General features: G+C 44.5%; 1 protein-coding gene across 1 annotated transcript; it reads left to right on the top strand.

The window, feature by feature from the left end:
- The first annotated feature begins 19,976 nt into the window (after window positions 1–19,976).
- Window positions 19,977–20,968, top strand: LOC127304347 (uncharacterized). The gene is made up of 2 exons (XM_071821159.1): window positions 19,977–20,774; window positions 20,858–20,968. Exons 1-2 carry the CDS (start codon window positions 19,977–19,979, stop codon window positions 20,966–20,968), a joined length of 909 nt encoding a protein of 302 aa, XP_071677260.1.
- Window positions 20,969–27,268: the final 6,300 nt, after the last annotated feature.

Raw genomic sequence — 27,268 nt, 5'->3', positions numbered from 1 at the left:
ATCACAGATTACTTCACTAAGTGGGTGGAAGCCGTCCCTATGAAAAAGGTGAAATCAGAAGATGTGATCAAATTTGTGAAAGAACACGTCATTCATAGATTTGGGATTCCCCAAACTATCACGACCGATGGGGGTTCGGTCTTTACTTCTAAAGAATTCAGGAAGTTCTGTGATGACTTAGGGGTTAAATTGATCCGATCATCCCCGTACTATGCTCAAGCTAACGGGCAGGCTGAGGCGTCCAATCGTAGTCTCGATCAAGTTGATCAAGAGAAAAATCGACGAGAACCCTCGGGATTGGCATGAGAAGTTATCAGAAGCACTATGGGCCTACCGCATGTCGTGCCATGGAGCCATAAAGACTTCGCCGTACCAGCTTGTCTATGGACAGGAAGCTGTATTGCCTTGGGAAATTACGGCTGGATCAAGACGTGTCACGTTTCAGAATGATCTCGACACTGAAGAATCTGCAGCTTTGCTGAGCGACCCTATTGAAGACGCAACAGAACTCAGGCTTTGGTCATTGGAGAAGATTAAGGAGAACAAAGCCAGGGTGGCTCGTGCTTACAACAAAAAGGTTAGGCCAAAGGAGTTCCAAGTTGGTGATCTTGTGTGGGAAGCTGTGTTACCCTTGGGAACCAGGGATAAGGCATATGGCAAATGGTCTCCTAATTGGCACGGTCCGTACAAAGTTGTCCAGGCCTTGAAGGGTAATGCATACATGCTGGAAGAGTTGAGCGGCGAAAAATTTCCAGTGGCTGTAAATGGTCAACACCTCAAGAAATATTTCCCAAGCATGTGGGATGATGGACAGTAAGATGTGGGGGCCGATTTCAGAATCGGCCAGTAAAAGAAATCATAAATAGTAAGAAAATCACAGCCGATGCACAGACATCGACTTGAGAAGACATATGGAGATTAACAGTATGCAAGTACAGCCGATGCGCGGACATCGACTTCAGAAAACAAAGCCGATACGCTGATATCGACTTTAGCGAAATAAGTTTATACAACAGCTTGGCCTCAGGCAGCGACATGAGCCGATGTTCTGCTATCGGCTCCCTGTACGGCGACTCCATTCGACAATCGGCAAGGGAGCAAAATTAATTAAAGGGTTTTCTTCATTGATAAGAGGATTTCTTACAGAGAAAGAGCCGATTTCTTAGGAAGGAAGAACAAAAGAAGGGTCTATTGACCAATCTACTCCTACTAGGCCTACACTAGTAGATCCTAATCTATGGGCCGTCGCTTCCTTCGTCGTCATCCTCGGAACTCTCATCGGCACTGCTGCCGATGGTTTCCTCATCGCTGCTCCCATAGCCCTCTACGGGAGCTTCATCTTCATCTTCATCGTCGCTGCTGTCGTCGTCCCACCACATGCGGAGGCGCTTCGCTGGCGGGTAGCCCTCGAGGGAGTCGTCGTCGTCATCGTCGTCTTCCTCTTCCTCTTCTTCAGAGGTGGGGCAGCCGTCCCAGGGGAACTGATCGTCCTCGCTCTCCGACTTCAGTTCCCCGACGGCAAGGAGCTGAAGGTCTTCGTCCCCGCTGGTCAGGGACTGGTCGTCTTCGGACCAAACCGAGGAGGCGTGGTCTTCCAGGTCCCATGCTTCTGGGGCGCGGATGTCCGGCGGCGTCTCGCGGGAGGAGGAGGACCCGTAGGAAAACTCGGAGGAGGAGTCGTGGAAGGCCGACGACGAAGAGGAAGAAGAGGAAGACATGGCTGTGGGAGATTGGGGTTTTTTGGTGCCGATGGCCAGAACAGAGCAGGATGGTGAAGTGGCGAATTGCTCAGAGCGGTTAAATAAAAGGGGGCTACGGTAAAAAATTCAATGCCACAGCAGTTTTCGAGGAGGCAGTGCCCAAATACAACGGTCAAATCACGCGAAGCAGTCGAGAAGACAGGGCATCATGACGAAAAATACTGCAATGGTTCTGCTCTGCCACGACATGACCCGACGGACAAAGCATAATGATTTTGGAAATGTCATTTCCAAAACCAGGGGGGCATGTGTTATCACCAGAATTTGACCACGTCGGAGGTGGGCCACGATCAAGATAAGCTTGAAGGTTATATATGGAGAGAATACGAAGATCGGCCTTATATGCAAAGTTGGGCTAGATTGCCCGTTTATCTGTAATTTATTAGATCGTGTCTTAAGTTAGAAGTTAGAGTTTTACCCGTGCACGGTTAGGTGCACGTCCGAATTAGAAAGTCCGCCGGACTATAAATATGTATCTAGGGTTTATGGAATAAACAACAACACAACGTTCACCCCCAAAAACAAACCAATCTCGGCGCATCGCCAACTCCTTCGTCTCGAGGGTTTCAATCAGGTAAGCGACATGCTGCCTAGATCGCATCTTGCGATCTAGGCAGCACAAGCCCCACGTTGTCCATGCGTTGCCCGTACTGAAGCGTCTTTGATGGCGGGCAACGTAGTTATCATAGATGTGTTAGGGTTAGCATAGCTCTTCGTATAAACATGCTTACGTAGTGCAACCCTCGCATGTCTAGCCGCCCTCACGCCTATCTCAGGCGTGGGGGCGGCACCCTGCTTGTTCATCATCTAGTAGATCTGATCTGTTACGATTGCTCCTTGCTCTGCAAGGATTAGTTTAATATCTGCAATAGTTAGGCCTTACGAAGGGGGGGAGGATCCAGCGGCACGTAGGGTGGCGTTCGCAAGTCCTAAACAGGATGTTCCGATGATCAACGTCACGTTGGTTGTGTGGCCTTGTTTAGGATCGGCTTACGAGCACCGTGCGTGGCCGCGAGGCCCAACCTGGAGTAGGATGATCCGATTATGCGGTGAAAACCCTAAATCGTCGTAGATCTCATTAGCTTTATCTTGATCAAGCAGGATCACCAAGTATTCGTGCACCCCGTACGGATCATGGGTGGATCGGCTCTTTGAGCCAATTCACAGGATAACCTGAGAGCCGATCGAGGCTCTGATTTAATGTTTACGTGTATGCCATGCAGGAACTAAGCGAGGCATCCCCATCACCTTCCTGACCAGGTATAGGTCAGGTGGCACGCCCTTGCACTTCGCATCGCCGCGTGTGACCAGAAGAGCATTGCGGGCCGTCGCTCGGAGGGGTCTCAGCCAGCCGCAGCTCTAGGCTCTTCCCGGCTCTACCGTGTTGACAGGCCGCTGCCCGCCGGTGGGTTTTGGCGATCAACAATTATGTGATCAATATTGAGAGTGTCCACTAGTGAAAGTAGGATCCCTAGGCCTTGTTTCCAAACATCGAATCTCCGTTTGTTTACTGTTCTGTTGCTTGTTTACTCGCTGCCATATTTCATTCAGATTGCTATTGCTACTCATATCCATCCATATTACTTGTATTTCACTATCTCTTCGCCGAACTAGTGCACCTATACATCTGACAAGCGTATTAGGTGTGTTGGGGACACAAGAGACTTCTTGTATCGTGATTGCAGGGTTGCTTGAGAGGGATATCTTTGACCTCTTCCTCCCTGAGTTCGATAAACCTTGGGTGATCCACTTAAGGGAAAACTTGCTGCTGTTCTACAAACCTCTGCTCTTGGAGGCCCAACACTGTCTATAGGAATAGAAGCGTGCGTAGACATCAAGCTATTTTCTGGCGCCGTTGCCGGGGAGGTAAGGTAAAAGGTATTCACATCCTTCGACTACTAAGCTATTTCCTAGCACTGTTGTCGGTGTGTGAGTGCTCGAAGCTATTTCCTTTAGATCCTGCAATTGCATCTTTTCGTTTCTTGTTTTTATTTTCACTATTTAGGCATAATGGAAAACAACAAAAAATTTAGTGAGCTTTTTAATCTATTTCCTGAGTTAGGACATGAATTGTGTGATGCAAAAATTAAAAAAACCTATGGAACCTTATTTGCATGCTAGTAGCAATGTTATTAGTATGAACGCAATTACTGCTAATGCTGTGGAGAAGTCTAAGCTTGGGGAAGCTAGTTTATATAAAAATAATCTTTTTTGCTCCTCAGCTTTGGAAGAAATATTTTGCCCTGATAATGCTTTGTCTCCAATATGCGATAACTCTAATGATGCTTGTGATATTTTAAATCCACCTACTGCAAGTACTGCTTTCAAGATACCCATGAAAATTATTGAACGTGTTATGGATAACCGTTATGAAGGGGATGGAACTGTCCATCCTGGAGATCATTTACTATTTTTGCATGAATTATGCGGGTTATTCAATTGTGCAGGTATCTCTATGGATGAAGTGAGGAAGAAACTATTCTCTATTTCGCTGTCTGGTAAAGCGGCGCATTGGTATAAATTGCTGAAGAATAGTCATTCTCTTGGTTGGGAGGAAATTGTATCTCTCTTTTATTCTAAATTTTATCCTCCTCATGAAGTGCATATTGATAGGAATTACATTTATAACTTTTATCCTCGTGATGGAGAGAGTATTTCCCAAGCATGGGGAAGATTGAAGTCTTTAATGCTCAAATGCCCCATTCATGAGCTTCCTGGTAATATCATCATTGATAATTTCTATGCAAGACTTTCTTTTCACGCAAAACAAAGAAGATTTTAAAAGGGACCTTCTTGATCGGATTGAGAAGAACGCTGATGATTGGGAGAACAACACAGGTAGAGAGTCAGGTATAAATTATGATTATGAATGCATTGAAACCTTTATGGATACTGATAAATTTCGAAATACGAGTGCTACTTATGGTCTTGACTCTCAAGTTGCTGCAAATCTTTATAAAGCTTTTGCCTCTCATTTTGAATTACCTAGGAAGAATTTTGATAAGTATCATGAACCTTTTAAAGACACTTGCATGGAAAATGGAATTGTTGTTAATGATTGCAATGAACATGCTCAAACTCCTGAGAATGCTATTTCCTATAAGCATGTTAATTTTTGTGGAATGCATAGACCCTGTGGAATTAATCAAATCGAAGATGAATATTGTATCCATCATATGAATGAAAAAACTAGAAAGTGGTCTAGGGCTCTAGATGATCTTGGTAAAAAAGTTTGTGCCATCTATCCTTTTATTTGTGAACTTTGCCATAGAGCGGGTCATTTTAATTTTCAATGCTCCTCCAATGATAATTCGAACCCCATGAGTGCTGCAAATTTGTATTGTGATGATGAAATTACTCCCAATCAGCATGATGAACTTACTTTATTTTTGTGGTGTGAAGAGTTATCAAGAAAATTCTCTTTGCTACATATGAGTGATCTTGATATTGATGATGTCCTGCATGGGTGTTTTTCTTATTGCATTAATAATTGCCATACAAATACTTACATACAAAATATTTTAGAAGATGACACCTTGCCAAAATATAATAGGACCGTTGTGTGTTTTGAACTTATTAATGAAAAGGAGGAATCCTCCCAAGTTTCTTCTATTGTTTCTAGAAATGAATTAGGTTATGTGGAGAAGCCTCCCTTCAAGCCTCTTCCTCCTAAAGAAGGGAACGAGGAGAAGGAAGAGAAGAATAAAAAGAAGAAGGGAGCGAAGAAGAAGGGAACAAAGAAGAAGAAGGGAAATAAAGAGAAAGAGGTAACGGCATATCCCCGCATGAATGAGATAACAATAGGTAACCGTAAGTATGTTGCTCCTAATGACTATTATGATAATGAATCTGAATACGATGATCTTCCTATGCTCTTTACATACATTAGTGATCATGATTTGAAAGAGCACACTACTTTTGATATTGCAAATCTCTGGGAAACTAATTCTGAAAATGATGATGATAATAATTGCCATAATATCAGTACTATCCATGCTTCCTCCCATAATGATATAGAAAGCTCTAAGCTTGGGGATGAGGTGTTTGAAAATCCTTTTGCTACTGATCATTACATGTTTGATACATCTCTTTCTTGCAACAATGATGGTATGGTCACAGATGAACTTACTGTGAAAGATAACTACTATATTTCTTATGATGACACTATGCCTCCGACCTTTGATGATTATTATAAAGAATGCTATGATATAGGTTATAACTATCCTTATGAAACTTGTCATAGTTATGATTGGATTGCCAAAAACAATTCCCTTAATATGCAACTTGTTTACCATGTTCAAATTCTTGATAATAATCTTTCTCCAATTACTATTAATGAGAAGAACTCTTCTTATGCCAAAATTAATGATACTTCTATGCATATGAACCATGATAAGAATATTTTAAGTGATGGGTATATTGTGGATTTCATCAATGAGGCTACTGAAAGTTATTATGAGAGAGGGAAACATGGTTATATGCATCTTAATAATATTAAGTTTCCCCTCTTTATGTTGAGAATCTTGAAGTTACTCGTGTTTTATCTTCCTATGCTTGTCACTTTGTTCTTCATGAATTCATTTGTGTACAAGATTCCTTTGCATGGGAAGTGGGTTAGACTTAAATGTGTTTTTAATTTGCTTCTTGATGCTCTCTTTTGCTTCAACTCTTATTTCTTGGGAGTGCATCATTGAAATTACTGAGCCCATCTTAATGGCTATAAAGAAAGCACTTCTTGGGAGATAACCCATGTGTTTATTTTACTACAGCACTTTTATTTTATATTTGATTCTTGGAAGTTGTTATTACTGTAGAAACCTCTCCTTATCTTTGTTTTATTGTATTGTTGTGCCAAGTAAAGTCTTTGATAGTAGAGCTGATACTAGATTTGGATTGCTGCGCAGTAACATATTTCTTACTGTCACGAATTTGAGTCGCCCCGTCTGTAGGTAACTCAGAAAATTATTCCAATTTACGTGCGTGATCCTCAGATATGTACGCAACTTTCATTAAATTTGAGCATTTTCATCTGAGCAAGTTTAGTGCCCCAGAAAAATACGTCTTTACGTACTGTTCTGTTTTGACAGATTCTGCCTTTTATTTCGCATTGCCTGTTTTGCTATGTTTGATGGATTTCTTTATTCCATTAACTTTCATTAGCTTTGTGCAATGTCCAGAAATGTTAAGAATGATTGTGTCACCTCTGAATATGTGAATATTTGATTATGCACTAACCCTCTAATGAGTTGTTTTGAGTTTGGTGTGGAGGAAGTTTTCAAGGATCAAGAGAGGAGGATGATACAATATGATCAAGGAGAGTGAAAGCTCTAAGCTTGGGGATGCCCCGGTGGTTCATCCCTGCATATTTCAAGAAGACTCAAGCGTCTAAGGTTGGGGATGCCCAAGGCATCCCCTTCTTCATCAACAAATTATCAGGTTTCTTCTCTTGAAACTATATTTTTATTCCGTCACATCTTATGTACTTTACTTGGAGCGTCTGTGTGTTTTATTTTCGTTTTTGTTATTTTCATTCTCTGAATAAATCCTTGTGTGGGAGAGAGACACGCTCCGCTGGTTCATATGAACACATGTGTTCTTAGCTTTACTTTTAATGTTCATGGCGAAGGTTGAAACTGCTTCGTTCACTGTTATATGGTTGGAAACGGGAAATGCTACATGTAGTAAATGGTATAATGTCTTGAACAATGTGATACTTGGCAATTGTTGTGCTCATGATTAAGCTCTTTCATCATATACTTTGCACCTATTAGTGAAGAAATACATAGAGCTTGCTAAAATTTGGTTTGCATAATTGGTCTCTCTAAGGTCTAGATATTTTCTAGTAAGGGTCGAACAACAAGGAAGACGGTGTAGAGTCTTATAATGCTTGCAATATGTCTTTTATGTGAGTTTTGCTGTACCGGTTCATACTTGTGTTTGTTTCAAATAGCCTTGCTAGCCTAAGCCTTGTATTGAGAGGGAATACTTCTCGTGCATCCAAATCCTTGAGCCAAACACTATGCCATTTGTGTCCACCATACCTACCTACTACATGGTATTTCTCCGCCATTCCAAAGTAAATTGCTTGAGTGCTACCTTTAAATTTCCATTCTTTGTCTTTGCAATATATAGCTCATGGGACAAATAGCCTAAAAACTATTGTGCTATTGAATATGTACTTATGTATCTTATTTCTTATTAAGTTGCTTGTTGAGCGATAACCATGTTCCTGGGGACGCCATCAACTATTTCTTTGTTGAATATCATGTGAGTTGCTATGCATGTTCATCTTGTCTGAAGTAAGGGTGATTTATCATGATCAAATGGTTTGAGTATGCATATTGTTAGAGAAGAACATTGGGCCGCTAACTAAAGCCATGATCCATGGTGGAAGTTTCAGTTTGGACAACAAACCTCAATCTCTAATGAGACTACTATCTGTTGTTGAATGCTTATGCATTAAAGAGGAGTCCATTATCTGTTGCCTATGTTGTCCCGGTATGGATGTCTAAGTTGAGAATAATCAAAAGCGAGAAATCCAATGCGAGCTTTCTCCTTAGACCTTTGTACAGGCGGCATAGAGGTACCCCTTTGTGACACTTGGTTAAAACATATGCTATGCTATGATAATCCATGTAAATCCAAGCTAATTAGGACGAGGTGCGGGCACTATTGGTAATCTATGCATGAGGCTTGCAACTTGTAGGATATAATTTACATAATGCATATGCTTTATTACTACCGTTGACAAATTTGTTTCTTGATTTCAAAATAAAAGCTCTAGCACAAATATAGCAATCCATGCTTCCCTCGTCGAAGGGCCTTTCTTCTACTTTTATGTTGAGTCAGTTCACCTACTTCTTTCTATCTTAGAAGCAAACACTTGTGTTAACTGTGCATTGATTCTTACATACTTGCTTAATTGCATTCATCATATTACTCTGTGTTGACAATTATCCATGAGATATACATGTTACAAGTTGAAAGCAACCGCTGAAACTTAATCTTCCTTTGTGTTGCTTCAATGCCTTTATTTAGAATCTATTGCTTTATGAGTTAACTCTTATGCAAGACTTATTGATGCTTGTCTTGAAAGTACTATTCATGAAAAGTCTTTGCTATATGATTCAATTGTTTAATCATTGTCTTTACCATTGCTTTGAATCGCTGCATTCATCTCATATACTTTGCAATAGTATGATTAAGATTATGTTGGTAGCATGTCACTTCAGAAATTATCTTTGTTATCGTTTACCTACTCGGGACGAGTAGGAACTAAGCTTGGGGATGCTGATACGTCTCCAACGTATTGATAATTTCTTATGTTCCATGCTTGTTTTATGACAATACCTACATGTTTTGTTCACACTTTATATCGTTTTGATGCGTTTTCCGGAACTAACCTATTGACGAGATGCCGAAGTGCCAGTTGCTGTTTTCTGCTGTTTTTGGTTTCAGAAATCCTAGTAAGGAAATATTCTCGGAATTGGACGAAATCAAGGCCCACGATCTTATAATTCCACGAAGCTTCCAGAACACCGAAGAGGGGCCAGAGGGGAGCCAGGGAGGCCCCACACAACATGGCAGCACGGCCACCAGGGGGGCGCGCCCCCTACTGTGTGGGCCCCCCGTGGCCCCTCCGACTCCGCCTCTTCGCCTATTTAAGCCGTCCAGACCTAAAACTTCGACACCGATTGACAAAACCCGAGAAAACCTTCCAGAGCCGCCGCCATCGCGAAACTCCAATTCGGGGGACAGAAGTCTCTGTTCCGGCACCCTGCCGGGACGGGGAATTGCCCCCGGAAGCCGTCTCCACCGCCATCTTCACCGCCATGGCTGCTCCCATGATGAGGAGGGAGTAATTCACCCCTGGGGCTGAGGGCTCCGCTGTAGCTATGTGGTTCATCTCTCTCTCTTTGTGATCTAGTTGAATATCATCTATGTGCTACTCTAGTGATGTTATTAAAGTAGTCTATTCCTCCTCCATGATGTAATGTTGACAGTGTGTGCATCATGAAGTACTTGGTATATGCTATGATTGTGATCTCTTGTAGATTATGAAGTTAACTATTACTATGATGGTATTGATGCAATTTATTCCCCCTTTCATAGTCTGTCGGTGACGGTGTGCATGCTATGTTAGTACTCGGTATAATTGTGTTGATCTATCATGCACTCTAAGGTTATTTAAATATGAATATCGAATGTTGTGGAGCTTGTTAACTCCGGCATTGAGGTGCTCTTGTAGCCCTACACAATTAGTGGTGTTCATCATCCAACAAGGGAGTGTAGAGTGGTTTTATTATGTGATCAATATTGAGAGTGTCCACTAGTGAAATTAGGATCCCTAGACCTTGTTTCCAAACATCGAATCTCCGTTTGTTTACTATTCCGTTGCATGTTTACTCGCTGCCATATTTCATTCAGCAGCATCAAGAGTTTTACTAGCATAATGAATAACATTCAATTTTTGATCTATTCGCTGTCCAAGGACAGCACCTACAGCAAAATCACTAGCATCACACATAATCTCAAAAGGTAAATTCCAATCAGGAGGTTCAACTACAGGAGCAGTTGTCAAGGCTTTCTTTAGAGTTTCAAAAGCTTCCTTACAATCATCATCAAAAACAAAAGGTACATCTTTTTGAAGAAGATTAGTAAGAGGCTTTGAAATCTTAGAGAAATATTTAATAAATCTCCTATAAAACCCAGCATGACCAAGAACACTACGAATACCTTTAACATCCCTAGGATAGGGCATCTTCTCAATTGCTTCCACTTTAGCTCTATCAATTTCAATACCTCTCTCGGAAATTTTATGTCCCAATACAATTCCTTCATTAACCATAAAGTGGCATTTCTCCCAATTAAGAACAAGGTTAGTTTCTTCACATCTCTGCAAAACTTTATCAAGGTTTCGCAAGCAACTGTCAAAAGAATTCCCATAGACAGAAAAATCATCCATGAATACCTCTACAATTTTCTCACAAAAGCCATGAAAAATAGCAGACATGCATCTTTGAAAAGTAGCAGGAGCATTACATAAACCAAAAGGCATACGCCTATAAGCATAATTTCCATAGGGACAAGTGAAAGTGGTTTTCTCTTGATCTTTAGTTTTAACAGCAATTTGTGAAAACCCAGAATAACCATCAAGAAAGCAAAAATGAGTATTTTTAGACAACCTTTCAAACATTTGATCAATAAAAGGTAAAGGGTAATGATCTTTCTTAGTAACTTTATTAACTTTCCGATAATCAATGCACATTCTATACCCTACAACTACTCTTTGAGGGATGAGCTCATTGATGTCTACGCACACTTCTATTCCTGTAGACAGTGTTGGGCCTCCAAGAGCAGAGGTTTGTAGAACAGCAGCAAGTTTCCCTTAAGTGAATCACCCAAGGTTTATCGAACTCAGGGAGGTAGAGGTCAAAGATATCCCTCTCAAGCAACCCTGCAATCACGATACAAGAAGTCTCTTGTGTCCCCAACACACCTAATACACTTGTCAGATGTATAGGTGCACTAGTTCGGCGAAGAGATAGTGAAATACAAGTAATATGGATGAATATGAGTGGTAATAGCAATCTGAATAAAATATGGCAGCAAGTAAACATGCAATAGAACAGTAAATAAACGGAGTTTCGATATTCGGAAACAAGGCCTAGGGATCCTACTTTCACTAGTGGACACTCTCAACATTGATCACATAAATGAAACTACTCTACACTCTCTTGTTGGATGACAAACACCATTCATTGTGTAGGGCTACAAGAGCACCTCAATGCCGGAGTTAACAAGCTCCACAACATCCGATGTTCATATTTAAGTAACCTTAGAGTGCATGATAGACCATTGCAATTATACCGAGTACTAACATAGCATGCACACTGTCAACATCAGGCTATGCAAGGGGGAATAGATCACATCAATACTATCATAGTAATAATTAACTCCATAATCTACAAGAGATCACAATCATAGCTTATACCAAGTACTACATGATGCACACACTGTCAACGTTACATCATGGAGGAGGAATAGACTACTTTAATAACATCACTAGAGTAGCACATAGATGATATTCAACTAGATCACAAAGAGAGAGATGAACCACATAGCTACGGTGGAGCCCTCAGCCTCGGGGGAGAACTACTCCCTCCTCATCATAGGAGACAGCAACGTTGATGAAGATGGCGGTGGTGTCGATGGAGATGCCTTCCGGGGTCACTTCCCCGTCCCGGCGGCGTGCCGGAACAGAGACTTCTGTCCCCCGAATCTTGGCTTCGCGATGGCGGCGGCTCTGGAAGGTTTCTCGTATCGTGGCTTATTCCCCCGAAGTTTTTAGGTCACGACGACTTATATAGGCGAAGAGTCGGAGTCGGAAGGGCCACGGGGGACCCACACAGCAGGGGGGCGCGCCCCCCCTCTGGCCGCGCCGCCACCATGTGTGGGGGCCCTGGGCCTCCCCTCTTGTCCCTCTTCGGTGTTCTGGAAGCTTTGTGGAATTATAAGATCGTGGGCCTTGATTTCGTCCAATTCTGAGAATATTTCCTTACTAGGATTTCTGAAACCAAAAACAGCAGAAAACAGGAACTGGCACTTCGGCATCTTGTCAATAGGTTAGTTCCGGAAAATGCATAATAATGACATAAAGTGTGTATAAAACATGTGTGTATCATCATAAAAGTAGCATGAAACATAAGAAATTATAGATACGTTGGAGACGTATCACTCATCATTATCATTAGGCACAACAGTTATTCCTCCGTTCTTAGGAACACAATGCACAGGACTAACCCATCTACTATCAGCAATAGGATATATAATACCAGCTTCAAGAAGTTTTAATACCTCATTTCTTACCACATCCTTCATCTTAGGAATTAGACGACGCTGATGCTCAACAACAGGCTTTGCATCATCTTCCATGTTGATAGCATGTTGGCAAATAGAAGGAGAAATCCCCTTCAAGTCATCAAGAGTGTAGCCAATAGCTCCTCGGTGTTTCTTCAATATTTCCAATAACCTTTCTTCCTCAAACTCTGAAAGCTTAGAACTAATAATAACAGGATATATTTTATTATCATCAATATGAGCATATTTAAGATTATCAGGCAATGGTTTTAAATCAAAAACATGATCTTCCGTTGGTGGTGGTGTTGTACCTAGATCTTCAACCGGTAAATCATTCTTAAGAATAGGTTGACGAAGGAAAATTTCATCAAGCTCATTCCTTTCTTCCCTAAAGACTTCACTCTCACTATCCTCCAAATGTTGCTGCAAAGGATTATTAGGAGCAAGAGCAATAGATGCACACTGTTCAACTCTAAAATCATTATTAGGCAAATTAGCTTTATAAGGAGTTTTGGAAAATTTAGAGAAATTAAACTCATAAGATTCTCCAGCAAATTTAGTCACAATTTTCTCCTTCTTGCAATCTATAACAGCTCCACAAGTATTTAGAAAAGGCCTACCAAAAATAATAGGACAAGACTTACTAGCAGCAGAACCAAGTACTAAAAAGTCAGCAGGATATTTAATCTTACCACATAGAACTTCCACATCTCGAACAATACCAATAGGAGAAATATTTTCTCTATTAGCTAGCCGAATAACCACATCAATATCTTCAAGTTCACAAGAACCAATTTCATGCATGATCTCCGTGTAAAGCTCATAAGGAATAGCACTAATACTTGCACCAATATCGCATAAACCATAATAACAATGATCACCAATTCTAACAGAGAGCATAGGAACACTGGTTTTCCTAGACTTATTAGGATGTGAAACAATATTAGAAGCATCTTCACAGAAAATAATATGACCATCTTCTACATTTTCAGTCACAAGATCTTTAACTATTGCAATAGCATGTTCAACCTTTATTTGCTCTTCAGGTTCTATAGGTTTCTTTGCACTTTTATTAACCGCACTATTTATAACAGAATACTCCTTCATTTTAGCAGGGAAAGGAGTTTTTTCAATATAAGCTTCAGGAAGAATATGATCAACAGTTTCAATTACAACACATTTATTTATAGATGAATCAATTTTATCTTTATACGGTTCATGATACTTATCAAAATTCTTCCTAGGCAATTCAAAATGAGAGGCAAAGGCTTTATAAAAATTTGCAACGACTTAAGAATCAAGACCATAAATAGCACTCATATTACGAAATTTATCAGTATCCATAAAAGTTTCAATGCATTCATAATCATAATTTATACCTGACTCTCTATCTTTGTCGTTCTCCCATCCTTCAGTATTCTCCTAAATCCGATCAAGAAGGTCCCTTTTAAACTCTTCTTTGTTGCGTGTAAATGATCCAGAACAAGAAGTATCCAGCAAGGTCTTGTCTTGAAAAGAAAGTCTTGCATAGAAATTATCAATGATGATATTACCAGGAAGCTCATGAATGGGGCATTTGAGCATTAAAGACTTCAATCTCCCCCATGCTTGAGCAATACTCTCTCCATCATGAGGCCAGAAATTATATATGCGGTTCCGGTCTTTGTGAATTTCACTTGGAGGATAGAATTTAGAATAAAATAGAGGCACAATATCCTTCCAATCAAGAGAATCCCCATTCTTCAGTAATTTATACCAATGCGCCGCTTTACCAGACAGCGATATAGAGAATAGTTTCTTCCTAACTTCATCCATAGCAATACCTGCACACTTGAATAAACCGCATAACTCATGTAAAAACAGTAAATGATCTCCAGGATGGACAGTTCCATCCCCTTCATAGCGGTTATCCACAACACGTTCAATAATCTTCATAGGTATTTTGTATGGAACCTCTTTCTCACCTGGCGCCTCATCCACTACCTTTGCAGTAGTAGTAGATTTTCCAAATAGAAATTCAAGAGAAGATCTCTCCATAATGAATTATAGCAACAGGCAGAAATAAAATCAGCACATACAGTAAAAGTTTCCCTTACCAATTCCACTTACCAATAGCGCTTCACTCCCCGGCAACGGCGCCAGAAAATAGTCTTGATGACCCACAAGTATAGGGGTGTATCGTAGTACTTTCGATAAATAAGAGTGTCGAACCCAACGAGGAGCAGAAGGTGTTGACAAGCAGTTTCGATGAAGGATTCACTATAAATGCTCACAGAAAAGTATTCAAGGGGTTTTGATATAGCAGATAAATAAAGTACGAGTAAGTAAAATGCGAGAGAAATAATTGCAGCGAGTGGCCCAATCCTTTTTAGCACAAAGGACAAGCCGGTTTGTTTACTTATAATGACCAAACGTTCTTGAGGACACACGGGAATTTAGTCTAGTGCTTTCTCTTCATATAGCTGATTAATCTTCATTGTTTTGATAAGTGTTATGTGGGTGAACCTATGCTAATGCACCGCCCTTCCTAGGACTAATACATACTTGTGATTATACCTCTTGCAAGCATCCGCAACTACAAGAAAGTAATTAAGATAAATCTAACCACAACCTTAAACTCTGAGATCCTGCTATCCCTCCTGCATCGATTTACCAACGGGGGTTCAGGTTGCTGTCACTCTGGCAACCCCACAATTAGCAAACGAATACAAGATGTATTCCCCTAGACCCATAAAGGTGAAGTATCATGTAGTCGACGTTCACATGACACCACTAGAAGAATAACACCATAACTTAAATATCAAACCATTGAATATTACCCAACATAATTCACTACTAACATTTAGACTTCACCCATGTCCTCAAGAACTAAACGAACTACTAACGAGACATCATATGGAACATGATCAGAGGTGATATGATGATGAATAACAATCTGAACATAAACCTTGGTTTAATGGTTTCACTCAATAGCATCAATAACAAGTAGTAATCAATACCGGGAGAGTTTCCCCTATCAAACAATCAAGATTCAACCCTAATTGTTACAGCGGTGACGAGGTGCAGCGGTGGAGATGGCAGTGATGATGATGGAGATGATGGTGATGATGATCCCAATGATGTCCAGCTCGATGGCGGTGACGATGGCGTCGATTTCCCCCTCCGGGAGGGAATTTCCCCGGCAGATTTCATCCTGCCGGAGAGCTCTTTTTTCTCTGGTGTTTTCTGCCCCTTTGAGGCGGCTGTGACTCTTCGCGACTATTCCCCGGAGCTTAGGTTTTCAGGGCGAAGAAGTACGTGAAGGAGAGGAGGCCAGAGGGGGCTGTGGGCCCCCTCCCCACAAGGCGGCGTGGCCAGGCCTGGGCCCGCGCCGGCCTATGGGGGGGCCCATGGCGGCCCTCCTCGGCTCCTCCTTTTGGCTATCTCCGTCTTCTAGAAAAATAAGACTTTCCGTGTAATTTCCGTCAATTGTTGATCTTCCCAAATATTGCATTCTGACGGTGCTTTTTCCAGCAGAATCCTGACTCCGGTGCGCGATTCCCCAATAATCATGAAACATGCAAAATAGATGAAATAACATAAGTATCATCTCTAAATATGAAATATATCAATGAATAACAGTAGATTATGATATAAAATAGTGATGCAAAATGGACATATCAATTCCCCTCTCCGGCAGGGTGCCGGAGGCGATCTCCTGAATCCCCCGAGATTGGATTGGCGGCGGCGGCGTCTCTGGAACTTTTTCCGTATCGTGGCTCTCGGTAATAGGGTTTTCGCGACGGAGGGAATAAATAGGCGGAAGGGCAGAGTCGGAGGAGGCACGGGGGCCCCACACCATAGGGCGGCGCGGGCCCCCCCTTGGCCGCGCCGCCTTGTGGTGTCGGCCCCTCGTGGCCCCACTTCGTATCCCCTTCGGTTTTCTGGAAGCTCCGTGGAAAAATAAGACCCTGGGCGTTGATTTCATCCAATTCCGAGAATATTTCCTTTGCAGGATTTCTGAAACCAAAAACAGCAAAAAACAGGAACTGGCGCTTCGGCATCTTGTCAATAGGTTAGTGCCGGAAAATGCGTAATAATGATGTAAAGTGCGTATAAAACATGTGAGTATTGGCATAAAACTAGCATGGAACATAAGAAATCATAGATACGTTTGAGACGTGTCAAGATGTCAAGGAACATAAAAAGAGGAAAATGAAGAATACATATTTTGAATAGGATGTGTGGCATCTACAGGTATGCATGACTCTTTTATATGTAGTTGTATAACGTGATTCTTTACATGACATGTTGCTTCAACTAATACTGGTCTTTCATATGGAGATGTATAACCCGTTTATTCAAAAAAATCTAGAAGTAGATGTAAAGGAAAAAATAGTAACGCTGAATGTGAACTAAACATTTCAACTATTGCTTGAGCACTGTTGAGCCTTCTTGAGTATTTCATATGGAAATGTATAACCTATTACTTCAACATATAGCATTTAAACTCTGATGATGTAAGATAGAACATTTGTAAACATTATATGTAAACTGTGTACTAGAGCTACAATATTTTGAACTGTGTAATACAACATTTGTAAACTGTGAACTATAAATGATTGTGTACTACATCATTTTAAAACTGTGTACTACAATATTTGTAAACGGGGTACCACAACATTTGTAAACTGGGTACTGCAACATTTGTAATTTATGGACTACAATATGTGTAAAAACTGAATTTTGGATGTGTCTTTAAAACTGTTTGGGGCACATTTTCGATGTGTCATTCAACAATGTTCGTTTAAAACTTTTCAGGGCACATTTTGGATGTGCCCTTAAAAGTTTTTGTGGCACATATGGGATGTGCCCACAAAACTTTTAAGGGCTTTTGGATCTGCCCTCATCCAAAATGTTCCTTGAAAAGTTTCAATGTCACATACAAAATGTGCCCTTGAAACTTTTCGAAACATATCCAAAATGTACCCTCAAAGATATACCTTAATTAAGCGCACATTTTGTTAAGTTCCCATAATACTTTTCGAGTAGCCGGTAAATTCAGCACATTTTTATGCGCCTTTAAAAGTTTAGAGAGCACATTTAACACATTTTGAGGCACTTAAAAGTGCCCTAAAATTCCTACCGTGATATAGTGAGTACTCAAATACCTTGGAGCATGTTGAAAGCACAAAAGTAAAGGTGTTGATCACCTTCTTCTTCGATTGCTTTTGGACGGAACTGGCGCTGCCCTCCGTTGAGTTTCTCCCAGTCAAAGTCAGATTGATCACGTGATCTTGGAGAGGAGAGGCAAGCTTGACTCTTGGCACCCTCACCGAATTCTCCAGGAACAACCCCATCAAGTTCTTCGAGTACCCGCTCACTAGCGCCACGTCGGCCTATGCCGCCACCACCGACACCGACGCCTTTGACATGCTGACGTTCCAGAAAAGCACATCCGGCGTGGCAAAGCCCTTGGCCTCGAACTTCCTCCTGAGCTCCTCGTGCGCGGTGATGGCCGCGCGCCGTCGAGCGACCACCCTCGCCAAGGACAAGCACACCACCTATTTTGGTTCATATGACATATGCAATTCCGCATGCATCAGCTAATAAAAACTTAGGCAATTGAGCCGATCGTTTCCTATCCTGGCTGAGCCCTTTTTTTTTGAAAGTCTCGAAGGATCTAGACTATGTTGCATTAGTCAAAGCGGTGGTACAAGTTACACAATGGGACACAGTAAAAAATAAAATTACAAACAAGTTCCTATATTTTTCACAGGGGGCCTGTAAGATAGTTGCAAAAACGCAAGCATGTCTCTCTATGGTACCGCTGCTTGAGGATGAACTGCGCCGACGATCGCCATCTTCCTCGCCGGGGACGAAATTACTTGGAAAGAAGAAGGTGTAAAGCGTCGCCACTGCATCATTAGGAACATGCCTCCGATGGAGGTTGCTACGACGCCTCTCTCGCGTCGATTGCCCATGGGAAACCGAGATCAATGACCCTTCAGTGGTCACCCTGAGACAACTCAACGAAGCAGCACGAGTCTCACTGGCCGCCAAGGACTCTCTATCTCCACCTATGCCCTCTCCCTCGCCGCCACGACCGACCAAGAGGACACCCAAGAGAAACTTGAGCTGCCGGAGCCGGCGCTTATTGACCTAGCTCGTCGTAGTCGCTCTGCTCGTCGCCCACCTCGGACACAAGCAAAGAACTACCGTGGTCTTCTTCCCAATGCTGCGCCACCGCATTAGGAAAGACGAGCTCCCATCCGCCTTAGTTGCCGAGATGCCTAGCCCGAGATCTCGCGCCAGCCACCGCCCCCACCACCGGAGTCGCGCCGTCGCACCACTCAACATCAGGAAGCACCAGATCTGATGGAGAAGAAATGTTGACCTACTCCAAGACGCCACAACCGGACCACTACAACTATCTACATCTACGTCGGCGCCTTTCCCTCGCCATCTTCGAATGGCAGCACCACCGGAGATGGATTGGGATCGGCCCGGTTTCCTAGCTAGTGGGAGGTTTCAACTACTGTTCACACATGGGAGGGAAGAACAAGGGAAAAGAGCCGCCGGCTGAGCCCATCTTAGGTACGTGCATGCTTGTTAATTGGAAACAATGCTGGATTGGCATGCACCGCGTGTTTGATCGATCGATCGCTGGCTGACCAATCACGCAAGTACGTACACGCGTGTTTCATTAGGGTATATACAATGGTGATATCTTAGCAATGTCACGTAGGATAAATGCTGATGTGGAGGAAAGAGAAAGTCAAAAAAGGACTTTACCTTCTCTTAGCTAAGAGATCATCTCTTAGCACAATCTGTCTCACCATATATTTAGGAAGTCTAGTTACTAAAGATAAGACTAAAAAATAACTCATTGTACATCATATTTTACTGTCATATCTAGATTATATAGCACAGTTAAGATAAGATGGTCTTATCAACCATTGCACATGCACGTGGCCGATCGACTTGTCGCTCCAACTTGTCCACATCTGCCGCGTTTTTCCTGAACTGACACCCTTATATCAAGCCATATATCGGTCTAGGTTCGGCCGGCCTGTTGGAAATAATCTTGTTGTCATTGGTGGATCGGAGTCCATCATCGTCTACTTGTAGTCCGGTATAACAACTTTTTAGTTGTTCAGTCCGATACAAGTAAAACTGTCATGTTAGCAAAGTTACCCATGCCATGATGAGTCCGTGTCCGTCTAGAAGAGCTGCTTCAGCAGGAGTAGATCCGGAAGTACTACCGGGATATATATACTGAGAAGGGAAGTTGAAAAAATACAGACACGAGGGGTTCGTTCGGAAAAAAAAAAGATCGTCAAGCGGCAGGCTGCGCCTGTAACTACGCGAGAGGCAATGGGAGACGTCCGCCGCAGCAGCAAGAAAGCTCGAGGGATGGAAGCCAAGCCGGCGGGCGAGATTGACGCCGTCCCAGACGAGATACTCGAGCTGGTATTCCTCCGCTCTCTGCCTCTCCAGCTCGTCCGCGCCGCGTGCACCTGCAAGCGCTGGCGACGCATCATCACGGCGGACGGTGGCCGCCTGATCCGCACCCAACATGGGACTACGTCGACCCACGTCGCCGGCCGCTACCGAGTTGACAACCGGCTGCTCTTCTCGCGGTCGCGGCCGCCTGGCCGAAACCCTGTCTTTGTTACCTCGCCTTCCTCGCCGTGGGCGGACATCCTCGCCTTACGGAACCCCGCCCTCGACTTCCTCCCGCGGCCGCCGTCGAGCGGTTTCTGCTGGGAGCTCGCCGACACGCGGGGTGGCCTGCTGCTCCTCCTACTCCTCAACGAGAAAAAGGACCCAGCGACGGTATCACGCATCCTCGTCTGTGACCCTATGACGCGAGACTACCGGGAAATCCCGCTCTCTGCCTCGTTCCACCGATGCAGCTGCTTGGGCGCCTTCCTCCTCGACGGCGAGGACCCAGAAGGCTGCATAAGCTTGTCAAACTTCAGGGTGACATCCGTGCTCTATCGAATTAAAGACGCCATCCAACGGGCTAGCACGTACACCACCGCGGTCGCGGGAGGAGGTCGGGACACCATCGCAAGGGCCTGCACGTTCTCGTCCGTCGGCGGCGGCCGCTGGACATCTTCCTACGCGCAAGGCACAACCGGAAATGACTACAGGGGATGGGACTGCCACGTCTCCTTTGCAGGGTTTGGCGGTGGCGGATCCGTCGCTTACTGGAGAGGGCCGGAAACCACGGTGCTCTTTGTTTGGACAAGGACGCCGTTGAGCTCTACGCGTTGCCGGACATGCCCCAGGACGAGCTCCACGCGCCGGAGTACGCGTACCAGCTGTCGTGGCCACCTACGATTCAAGCTGCCTTACCCTAGCTGTCTTGGAGGTGTCCGGTGAGCAGCTAGGATAACCTGGGGACAAGATGGTTGATTACTTTGCTAGCTATCAGTCCAGTGCCCCGTAGTCGTATTAAAAAAGTCTGTATTCTCTTGCTGACTTGTAGTTTCTGTTAGTAGTTCCCACGTTTATAGCTTGTTTGAGTTTGTAGTATTATCTTGGAACCTTGTGACAGTTAAACATTATTATATAAAATATAAGAATGCAAACGAGCAAAGCGAGACCCGTCGCCGGTAGGTTTAGGCCAAAAACAATAGATGGAAAATACTGGGCACCCTTCTGCACACCTTTTTTTTTGCGGGGAATTCTGCACACCTTAATTGGAGTAAGTCTGTTTGCCTCTACTTAATGCCTTAATAGTGTTGACAAACCATCTGCCACAAACATGAACAAGAGAGCAGAAAGAGGATCCCCTTGACATAGGACACTAGTTGGAGAAAATACTTCCAATAGAGAGTTCCACTGAATTTTAGTGAATATCTCACCATCGTAACATATGTCATGATCCATTGCACATTTGCACCCACCAATGAGAGAAAATCATTTTATAAATTGTACTCTTCAAACAATGCCAATCAATCCTATCATAAGGCTTAATCACTTTTATATGAACAAAAAGAGGAACCAGTGGAGGTAGCATGTTCCATGAAATTCATCCACTCAAACGCACAAAGTGCATTGTCAGTAATCATCCGCCCCGGTGTATAAGCACTCTGATTTTAAGAAATCACATCTCCCAATATTGGTCGAAGTCGATTTCCAAGGCACTTCGACACAATCTTGTACAAAACATTGCATACTCCAATGAGACGATACTCCTTTAACTCCGGAATTAAGACAATTGAAGTGTCATTGATACCCTCTGGCATAAACCCAGTATCAAAGAAACATTTTACCGCAAGTATAATATCATCACACTTCAGCTCCCAATTCCGCTGGTAAAACTGTGTAGGGAAGCCATCAGGTTCAGGGCCTTAATTTAGGATCAATGTGGAATAAAGCATCGCTAATCTCATCATTAGAAAGCTCCTTACACGGTTGCGTATTCATGTCACCGAAAATTTGTTCCAAAGTCATATTAGCCAACCCATCGTAATTCATTGACGGATCACGAGTATACAATTCTTTAGAGTAAGACACAACCATCTGTTACATCTCTGCTAGTTTGGACTTTAAAAATAGTTGAATAGTGCATCAATGCAATACCTCCTCGTGAGCATAGAACTTCTATCAAGGTTGCATGGTCCTCGAGAAATATCTCAACACTACGGTTGTGCCAAAGTAGAACAAAGAGAGCCCGCTGATTGGGAGTGCACAAACGACATGGAATTCACAAATGGGTGAGAGGTTAAGTAGGTGGGGGTTGTCTCCGGGCTAGAACCAATAACAACCATCACATCATAATGATAGATATTATGTTAGACTCAAACTAGTCACATTGGAAAGTAACATAGAGTAGTGGGACTCAACCACTTTGCTGGACTCAGACTAGCACCCGGCACTGCCCACTAGGTAACCGATTTTATGGCAAGATAAGTGGCGGAACTAGCCCCAAAATGTTGGGCGGGCCAATACACTAAAGATGAGTAAATAGGCTATTATTGGGCTAAGCTTTACAAGTATATAGGCTAAAATACCTAGGGCTGGGGGCGGGCCATGGCCCTCTTTTGCCCCAACATAGGTCCGCCACTCCAAGATTGTAACCTGAGTTTGTACAAACACGAGAATGACTCGTCGGCTATTATTCACTTTTTTTTTACCGAACCTTCTTGCCTTTTTTTTTGCATGGTAATACGATTCTCATTGATAAATAAAAGACGAGATACAAAGTACGTATACACCGATCTTACAGATCTGGAAAGATAGGGTAAACCTATGTGACAAACCAACGCCTATCCATCTTCTTTGGCAGCACCGTAGCAGCGACCAAGGAAAAAATGGACAGATCACCTCTTCACCTGAGCTCGACGCGGCTCCATCGCTGATCATCAGCTTTTCGGACCTCCAATGTAGTTTGCCATAGGACAAACCATTGCCGTTGAAAGAATCAGACCAGGGCAGCATGTCCCTAGACACGCCATCGAACTTTAGCACTGGCACCTACGCACGACGATGTCGGAGTAGGGAACCAGAACCATCAGCTTTCAACCACGAACCCACCACAAGATGCACCATCTTCCAGCTGTCACCAGTGCAGACCACCATCTGCACGTACTCCTGGACGAATCCTCTCTGCTCCACCTTGGCGCCGGAGACAACGCCGCAGCAACGGGGACGGAGCAGGAGGAAAAAACCATCTGATGGAGTCGTCGCCGCCGCCTCGCCGACACCATCCATGAACCCTAAAGCCACCGATCTGAAAGATCGGCAAGCACACAGTGCCACCAACTCCGAGACGCCACCATGAAAGACAACGTCGGTGTGGGAGAAGAGTTGAGGCAGATTTATTTGCCCGGGCGCCGCTCCCACCACCCCAACGGCGCGCCATGCCAGAGAACTCCTAGCCCTAAGTACCATGCAAAAAAAGGGGTCCCCCTCCCTCCTACCGCCGGAGCGGCAAGCGGAAGGAGAGGGGCCCAACGCAGATGCCGGAGATTGGAGCAGGAAATTTGTTTCCGCCGCCGCCGCCGCCTGGGAGACGCGCGGAAGACCTGGAAAGATCGTCCCCGAACCTTCTTGCCTATATATTACTAGTAGGTCAAAAACCTGCCTTCAATCTTGTTGTTATACGTGGAGTCCATGGTGTTGTAGGTTTGCTAGTTCGGTTACTCTATAGCTGAGTCTGTATTTTATACAAGTAAAAAAGCTAGAAAGTCTCCCAAGTTAAACTAGGTATAAATTGCCGTGTCCTTGTAGGCCCCGTCATACTTGGAAGAGATTAAAAGACACGAGAGGTCGGCCAAGGATTTCCAAACGCGTGCGTTCGAAATATTGCGACGAGATCAATCTCTAGGCAAAACCAAAGCGTGCATGGGGGACTGCCGCCGCTCCGAGACTGGCCGGAGGAAAGCTGCGCCGGCGGCTAATATTAACTCCGTGCCGGACGAGATTCTCGAGCTGGTGTTCTTACATCTCCGATCGCCTCTGTATCTCATCCGTGCCGCGTGCACCTGCCGGCGGTGGCGTCACGTCATCGGGGCCGATGGCGGCCGCCTAATCCACTCCCTCCACGGATCGCCATCCTTCCACGCAGTCGGCCACTACCGCGTCAACAAACCCTCACACCCTGGCATGCGTCCGCCAGGTAGTAACCCTGTCTTTGTTCCATCTTCTTCCTCGCAGTGTGCTGACATCCTCGCCAAGCGGGAACTTCGCGCTCGATTTCATACCGAAGTACGCCCATTGTTGTTGGGCTCTCTTCCTGCGCCTTCCTTTGACTCTCCAACTCATCCGCGCTGCGTGTACCTGCAGGCGCTGGCGCCGCATCATCGCAGCTGACGGTTGCCGCCTCATCCGCTCACTCCATGGCCCTCCGTCCTTCCATGTCGTCGGCCACTACCGAGTTGACAGACTCTTTTCTCGATCGCGGCCGCATGGGCGAAACCCTTCCTTTGTTCCTTCCACTAACTCGTCTCATGGCCCTCCGTCCTTCCATGTCGTCGGCCACTACCGAGTTGACAGATCGCGGCCGCATGGGCGAAACCCTTCCTTTGTTCCTTCCACTTCCTCGTCGTTGGCGAGCATCCTCCGTGCACGAGACCTCGCGCTCGACTTCCTCCCGCAGCCGGTATCGAGCGGTTTCTGCTGGGAGCTCGCCGACAGCAGGGACGACCTCCTTCTCCTTCTACTTCTCAATGAGAAAAAGGACCCGACGCCAGTATCGCGCATGCTCGTCTGTGATCCCATGACGCGAGGCTACAGGGAGATCCCGCTCCCTGCCTTGTTCCACAGGTCCAATTGCTTGGGCGCCTTCCTCCTCGACAGTGAGGGCGCAAGCGGGTACATAAGCCTGTCAAACTTCAGGGTGGCGTCTGTGTTGTACCAAAATAGGGACGTCACCGAACGGGCCTGCATCTTCTCGACCGCGGTAGCGGGCGGAGGTCGAGACACCATCGCAAGGGCCTGCACATTCTCCTCCACCGGCGGCGGCTGCTGGACATCTTCCACCATGCATGGCAAAATGGGAAACGACTACTGGGGGTGGGATTGCCATGTCTCCTTCACGGGGTTTGGCCGTGGCAGATCCGTTGCTTACTGGATGGCCGGAAGGCGCGGTGTTCTTTGTTTTGACAAGGACACTGCTAAGCTCTACGCATTGCCGGACATGCCCCAGGGCGAGCTCCATGCGCCGGAGTACCCGTACCATGTGTCGTGGCCACCCACAATTCGAGCATGCTTACCTTAGCTGCCTTGGAGATGTCCACCATGCACGCCCAAGGGAGCCGCGGGTAAGCGGGGGACAAGCAGTTGGATTAGTTTGCTAGCTCTTAATTGAATGTCCCATCATGTGTGTTTATGAGCTTGTCATCGATCGCTTGCTCTATTGGATAATGTAGTCGTAAGTGGCAAATATTTGAGTGTCTTTTTTACTTGTGTATGTGATCAGTTATTACTTCAGTTCATTTGATCGTTTTGTTGTTGTTCTAAACATTTATATTGTCTCGCGAGATTACCTTAAAAATGAAATTTTTTGTTTCTGTAGAAGCGTTGACTACCACCACCATGCACTACGGGAAAATCAGGCACTGCCGTGCAGCCAAACTTTGCCGTGAGCTGCTGCACGGCAAAGATTTCTTTGCCGTGCGTAGCAGGAAGAGCGCACGGCAACGAAAAAATGCACGGCAAAGTATTAGCGCAGCGCACGGCAAAGAAACATATCACGGCAAAGAAAGATATGGCGCACGGCAAAGAAGTGTCTCACGGCAAAGAATTGGAGAAGCGCACGGCAAAGATTTTGGGACGGCAAAGTCCCTGCAAGCCGCACGGCAAAGAAACAGCGCACGGCAAAGGCCTGGGCACTGCCGTGCGGCCAAACTTTGCCGTGCAGACAGACAAGTTGCACGGCAAAGGGTCCTTTGCCGTGCGCTTCTCCCTTTGCCGTGCGCCATTATACTTTTTGTTTTGTTTTTCTAACTATTTTATTTCATCTACTACTTATATTTATTTTGTTAATTAGTTTTTCTTTTTGATGACTATTTATTACACTATGTGAAATACAAAATTAGTCTCCATGCTCATCCCCCACATATATCAGGGTTCCGGTGCTCCGGCGGCCGTCCCCCTCCTTCCCCCCCAAAACAGCGGGACGGCGGGTCTACCCCCTAGATTTCTCCGCGCGACGTTCCACCAATATACCTTTTCATAGGTTTAGGTTTGTTTAGTCCATGGACATATGGAAAACCATGTGTGGTACCCTTTGGCACAGTCTAGCCCCCGATATACCCGCGGCGGGACACTTCACCGTACACGTCCAGGAATCTGTTAAGTGTTATCGCCCGAAGGTGAGGAATGTCAGACCGGGGATCCATGCCATGCACCATTTGGTGAATTACACCTAGCACCACACTTTGAAACATAGAATAGGTCCACATGCAAGGTTTGGTGGGGTTCCGGTGCTCCGGCGGTCGTTCTCCCCCTCCTCCCCCAAAACAATGGAACGTGTGCCCCGGCGGGTCTACCCCCCTAGATTTCTCCGCGCGAGGGTGCACCAATGTAACTTTTCATTCTTTTAGGTTTGTTTAGTACATATACACATGGAGAACCAAAGATTGGGACCCTTTGGCACATATACCAGCAGCTAGAGCCATTATCACACGATCGACGGTGTGCCTGATCTACTGGTTAGGGTTAGGTGTAGGGTTAGGGCTAGGGTTTAGGGGCTAGGGCTAGGGTTTAGGTTAAAGGGTAAGTATTTATGGTTAGGTATAGGTTTAGGGTTTAGGGTTAGGGTTAGGGTTTATGATGCATGGTTCTGCAGCTCCGGCGTCGTGGTTTAGGGTTTTAGAGGGGTTTAGTGCTCGAAGCCTCCCCAGTTTAGGGTCTAGGGTTTAGGGGAGCTACTTTTGCACCATTACACCTTGCACCACACTTTGACACATAGCATAGGCCAACATGCAAGATTTGGTGGGGTTCCGGTGCTCCGGTGGTCGTTCTCCCCTCCTCCCCCCAAAACAAATAACGTGTACCCCGGCGAGTCTACCCCCCTAGATTTCTCCGCGCGAGGGTGCACCAATGTACTTTTTCATTCTTTTAGGTTTGTTTAGGACATATACACATGGAGAACCAAGATTGGGACCCTTTGGCACATACACACGCAGCTCGAGCCATTATCACACGAT

This window comes from Lolium perenne, chromosome 5 (assembly GCF_019359855.2).
Source record: "Lolium perenne isolate Kyuss_39 chromosome 5, Kyuss_2.0, whole genome shotgun sequence".
NCBI lineage: Eukaryota > Viridiplantae > Streptophyta > Magnoliopsida > Poales > Poaceae > Lolium > Lolium perenne.
The sequence above is the reverse complement of the archived record's forward strand: the minus strand, read 5'-3'. Positions and strand labels throughout refer to the sequence as shown.

Coding starts and splice junctions, on each gene's coding strand:
- LOC127304347 (XM_071821159.1), top strand. CDS start 19,977: ATGGGAGACGTCCGCCGCAGCAGCAAGAAAGCTCGAGGGATGGAAGCC. Junction 20,775..20,857: donor ACAGGGGATGGGACTGCCAC/GTCTCCTTTGCA, acceptor TGTTTGGACAAG/GACGCCGTTGAGCTCTACGC.